The sequence below is a fragment of the Acipenser ruthenus genome, chromosome 6 (genome assembly GCF_902713425.1).
Source record: "Acipenser ruthenus chromosome 6, fAciRut3.2 maternal haplotype, whole genome shotgun sequence".
NCBI lineage: Eukaryota > Metazoa > Chordata > Actinopteri > Acipenseriformes > Acipenseridae > Acipenser > Acipenser ruthenus.
The window spans coordinates 49,524,147-49,530,146 of NC_081194.1; the positions used below are offsets into that span (position 1 = coordinate 49,524,147).

Below are 6,000 nucleotides of genomic sequence, written 5' to 3' on the forward strand. Positions count from 1 at the left end.
CGCTGAAATGCTACAACACCCCCATATCATGATCAAACCACCTCCATGATTAAATGTAGGTACAAGGTTTTCTTCATTGAAGGCTTCTGTGTTTCGGTGCCTTCGTACAGTTATTTTATGCACTATTAGGCCCGATGCTTCTAAATCTTTCTTTAAGTCCTTGGCTGTTAATCTTGTTTTTGTTTTGTTTTTTGTTGCTCGGATGATTCTCCTACCTGCTGTACCCGTAATTTTCTTTGGACGTCCACTTCTTTTAAGCATTTCAGTTGAATTTGCTCTGTGGTACTTCTTGATTATTGCTCTGATTGTGGATTTTGGTATTCCATATTTCTTTCATACTGTTCTGTAGCCATTACCTTGGTTGTAGTTTGTTACGAGGGCTTTTCTTAAACATGAATCCAACCTCTTTTGTCTGCTGTGTTGCCAAAACGTTGTTCTTCAACAGATGTTGGAAATAATAACCTATTTACTGACAATTGACTTTGCAGCTTAATTACTGTGTAATGGGTTTCCACCAATTAATACATTTTTTAATTAGTTCTATTACATTTTTAAATAAATAAATGTGCCAATACTTCTGTCATGAACAAATATTTAAAATTGCTTAAGTGTTTTTTGGGGGTTTTTTTTGGTTAAACTATCAGAAATTGTGTAATTTTGTCTTTGTCTTATTAATTAGTGGCTGACAAATGCTTGTATGTAACATGTTTTCTTGAATTATCTTATATTAAGTGTAGGGTGCCAATATAGAAATAACACATTTCACATTTGTACGATAATTTTAACCTCGTGCTGCACTCAGTGTTCATGTTAAGGCTGTCCATTTTAGTGCAAATCTGAAAGATTAAAATGAACTGCCCTATTTGTTTTTATAGGCACCAGGGAACTAAGAATGGGGGATCATCAGTTATTTTTGCATTAATGTACAGTGTATGAAATATGCTCACAAAAATGTAATAGATTAAAACGTAGTGAAACCTAAATTGAAATTAGCTGCATTATTTGAACAAGCAACAATAAGTTTTGACAAAGAGGTAACTAATCACTAGCCGTCCTCAAAAAAGGTAAGGTGGAGTGAGAAGGAGTTTTACACTGTAAACTGAACTCAGAACTGATAAATGCTATGTTTAATTGTTTGTATTTAATAGAAAGGAACTGTTAAAGTCTCTGTTAAAGCTGCCACAGTGAATTACTTTGGCTTGTGTTTAAAGCACATCCTGACCCCTTGTGGCTTTTTAAAAGCACTGCAAAAAATGCAAAAAGGTGCAGCATTTTATTTTAGCTGGAAACAGTTGATGTTGAAAAGTAGATCTGATATAATTTTCCTTCTAACATACTTTTGTTCAGAATGGCATTTTATAATGTAAATGGTCATATATAACAGAATAATGCCAATACATATCTAGTCTGCTGCTGTTTTCTTGAACTCTTTCATACATGGTGACCTCATATGGGGACAGATCCTAATAAATCTTAAAGTCTTTATATGACACTATAACTGCACTGTTTCTAGGGAACATTTCGTGTGATGTATCTTTAAGCTGTTGGGCCCAGTATTTGAACCCCTGTGGTGTTTAAGATACCATAAACAAACTTTATTCACAGTGCATAATTTACAAAACAGCAGTGCAAATGTAAACAATCACAAGTATACAAAACATTTGGAAACTATGGAAAACAACAACAAAAGCTACATTATCTATAATACTGGTGGGGGATATGTTCCCGCCCCCCGCCCCCTCCAAACTGTCTTTAAGACATGTAAGAGGTATATCTGTATATTTAAAAATGGATCAGAGATTCCCTTTAACCTGACAAATATATAAATACAGTATTATTTTATGTATTTGACTTTTTTCTGCTTGATGAAAGAAAATCTCTGTTCTAGGTCACAACCTCGGAATGATGTCTATAAATGTCAGCAGCCATACAGTAAGCCCAACAGGAATAGCAACTAGTCTCCGGTTTGAATGACAAGTTGTAGATATCAAAACAACTGGATGCAGACTGATTACTTTGAATAAACTTTGTGAACACAAGTGAACAAGTTACTAAACAAACAGCACGATCAGCACTAACACATGTAGTCTACTACATATTTTTAAATACAACTTTTTTTTTCTGTCGCTAATAAATTTTAGCATCTATTGGTAACTTAAAGCTCATATGTCACCTATTTCATAATACTATCTGATTATATTTTATTAAAACTATACAATAATAGTGTTCTAAAAATATATATAATCATTTATACTTTTGCACTTTAACTGTAAGAAAATTGCAATGGTAAAGCTTGTTTTAACTGCTTCCGCCAAAAAAGTCTTATTACCAATTATTGGTCTAATTAAGTAATTTAGAGCACAGTTGGAACAAAAGCCAGGAGGGACACCGGTCCTCCAGGACCGGAATTGCCCACTCCTACTCTAGAACCTGTGTGCTGATAACTTCACTCTGATGGTAAGAGCCAAAGTTAGTCAGATTTATATTGAGCAGGGCTGGACCAAATCAGGCCTGGTTGTTAACCAAAGTACTCAAACAGCTGACCCTAATTATCCCTTTAATTCGGTTGAGTTAACTAGGGGGGGGGCAATAACTTTTTCACACCTGAAGATTGCATGTTTGATTATCTTGCACACCAAACAAATGAAAGAAGCACCAAACTTTGGTGTCATTTTTTCTCTCAGACTCCCTCTATATACTACTACAACCCACAAAAAAATCTGACCAAATACAATGTGAAAAATGTAGAAAATCAGACAGGGGGCAAATACTTTTTCACGGCACTGTGTGTCCAAGAAACGGTGATCAGAAAGCTCAGAAAAAAACTAGTTTACCTACAGTTCGCAGGAAATAAAAAAAGATGTTCAACGGCAGTCTGAAGTATTTTGTTTAGCGATGTTTAGTTTTGGAGAAAGTGAGTATGTATTTTCAACAGACTACTTGTGTACACTTCATTGTGTGAAAAAAAGTTTCAAGAAATATAACATACGTGGGCGCAAGCAAGCAATTCATATATATGAAGATCACAACCGGGAGTTTACAGTAACATACGACCTGCGTTCAGAATTTTAACAGCCGATTAGCAGGTATAAAGCAAGTGTTCAAACAGTTTTATAATTATAATAAAAATTAAGTTATTATTGTGCATGTATGTGTGTCAAATGGGAGGGCACTTAACTTTCAACAGTGAAGACGTACAGTAAAGAAAGACTGCTTTACACACTCGAAACAGCAGGCTAACCAAGTGTATGTACACATTTGTATTTCTTTTTTCTGCAAAAGACACAGAACTTTATTATTTAGTTTTCATGAGATAGAATTTATATTACAGTACTTAGTGCTGAAAGACACACAAATATAATTCTGTACTTGAAGGGAAATGTTGAGTTCAGTGACAGAGCTTCAGATTGATTGACGCTTTGGTATGAAAACAACTTGATGGCGTCAAAATAAGCAGGACGCTGATGCTTTGACACAACGCACTTGGTGTGAAAAGATCTTAACCAAAAATAATAATTTCATAGTATATAAAAAGCAAAAACACTGTGACAGGATGGCTGAGGTTGGTGACGTCAGGCCAAAAGCAGGAACTGAAAACACACAGGCAGGTACTCGGGTGAAAAGCGCACTGCAGCACCGTGTTTATTTTAACAAAAATAAATAAAAATGTTTTACAAAAACAATGCTCACAGAGCAAAACAGAAAGGCAAACAAAAACTCCTGCTTGTTACCTCTGTGCCTGTGTAACCCTAGCCTGCGTGTGTGCGTTCTTTGTCTCTCCTGATTGGCCCTTGTCTGTCGGCCCCCATTGGTTGTTGTTAGTCTGTGCCCATTGGTCCTAATGTGCGGCTAAGGACGAATGGGATGTGCGTGTACTGTGGTACCCTGGTCAACATAAGGGGCTGAGCTGAGTGTATAAGAATGGGCTGGACCCGGCATTCTGTGTCACTGTTGTAACCTGTGGAGCTGACAGAGCTGTGGAGAAAAGCGTGCTTAAATAAATAAGCATTCCAAGAACCAAGCGTCCTCCTTTGTTTTCTGCCTCTTGCACCAACACTCTACATTATGGTGAATATGGTTAGCCTGCTGTTTCGAGCGTGTAAAGCAGTCTTTCTTTACTGTACGTCTTCACTTTTGAAAGTTAAGTGCCTTCTCATTTGACACACAGACCATAAAATTTGACACACTGAAAATACTCACTTTCTCCAAAACTAAACATTGCTAAACAAAATACTTCAGACTGCTGTTGAACTTTTTTTTTTATCATTCCAACACAACAACTATTATTATTATTACTATTATTATTATTATTATTATTATTATTATTTATTTCTTAGCCGACGCACTTATCCAGGGCGACTTACAATTGTTACAAGATATCACAATATTTTTACATACAATTACCCATTTATACAGTTGGGTTTTTACTGGAGCAATCTAGGTAAAGTACCTTGCTCAAGGGTACAGCAGCAGTGTCCCCCACTGGGGAGTGAATCCACAACCCTCCGGTCAAGAGTCCAGAGCCCTAACCACTACTGACACCCTGGGATCCTTCAAGAAGCTGCCTGATGAGATTCTGGGATCAATAAGCTACTAATAACCAAACGAGCAAGATGGGCTGAATGGCCACCTCTCATTTGTAAACTTTCTCATGTTCTTCAATTTTTTAAAAAAAGTACCAAAATGCACATCCCTGGAACTAGCCTTTGTGTGAACAATAGTTTAGTATTTGATGGATGGGAAGCAAAATTTTGAACGCATGAACAGACATACACATATACACACAGGTGAAATGAAAAATGTACTGACAAAAAAAAAGTGAAACACCTGCCATACCACTGTCAATTCCACGTAACAGATCAGCAATGTGTTTCAATTATTGTGGAGTGTTAGGGTCATTCCTCAATGATTTAAAACTGTTTCTCATTAAACTTCAGTATGATGGGCAGCGTAGATATGGGGGGAAAAAAAACAAAAACTTATCCACATCTGCTATGTCCAGCAGCCTGAAACTGACTTGCAGAAGGGTGATGCGTGATGCGGGAATATTATTTTAAGAAGAGCAGTCACTTGAGAATTGTAAAGTACACAAGTGTGTGTGTGTGTGTGTTTTGTTTTGTTTTTTGCCAATCCCTATGCCTTGTACATGGTACTCTGTGCTACGGATCCAGGCACTGCTGCACAAATCAGGTCTTACTGTGTACAGCACTAGCTTACATTATTACTTTAAAAGTACAGTGCTTGATGGAAGCCTAGTTATAGATATAGTTATTGTTACCTTTAAATTAACTTAAGTTGAATTGAAAGATATCTCAAAGTACATGCATTATAGTATATAACATGTTATACTTACTCCAAGTAAAGGACCTCGACCAACAACTGTTTCCCCGTCTGTCAGAGATATTAAACTGCCTCCGTCAACGGGCTCCAGCTGAAAAGCCGACATTTGCACTGATTCTACAATATATTAATGTACAACAAAAGTTCATAACACACGCCTTCCGTATGAAGAAGACCTATTAGAACCATGGACCCGAGCTGTTGCTTCCGAGTTTCAAATGATGTCCATCCGTCCCCGGAAACTAAAGCCAACAACTAGCGTTCCTATAGGTGACGGACTAAACCAAGAATTAATCCTCACTTTCTTGAATTAATCCAATTATCATCTGTAAAATAGCTAAATAAGCAGAATTACGTTTTTAATCTATCTATCTATCTATCTATCTATCTCTCTCTCTCTCTCTCTCTCTCTCTCTCTCTCTCTCTCTCTCTCTCTCTCTCTCTATCCTTACAAAAAAATCTATAGTATACCTTTAAGATCCTATAGGATTTCTATAGTGCCATATAATATCTGTAGTAGTTTTGTAGTATTGTATAAAGTTTACTATAGAATTCTATAGTAGTTTATAATGACACTTTAGAATCCTATATTACTATAGTCGTGCTGCAGACTACTCTAAAGTACGTATAGTACTAGAGTAGTCTGCAGCACGACTATAG

The 6,000-nt window shown here is 36.5% G+C and overlaps 1 protein-coding gene across 3 annotated transcripts in view; it reads right to left on the reverse strand.

Moving 5' to 3' along the window:
* Positions 1-5,614, reverse strand: part of aplf (aprataxin and PNKP like factor) — a 91,988-nt gene extending 86,374 nt beyond the window's left edge. For 2 of the 3 annotated variants that reach the window (XM_059025460.1, XM_059025462.1), the window contains exon 1: positions 5,354-5,614. In XM_059025460.1, the coding sequence (XP_058881443.1) occupies positions 5,354-5,446 (93 nt within the window). In that variant the 5' untranslated portion in view covers positions 5,447-5,614. The remainder of the gene's footprint in view (positions 1-5,353) is intronic. The other variant, XM_059025459.1, reaches the window with a different exon arrangement.
* Between the last annotated feature and the right edge of the window lie 386 nt (positions 5,615-6,000).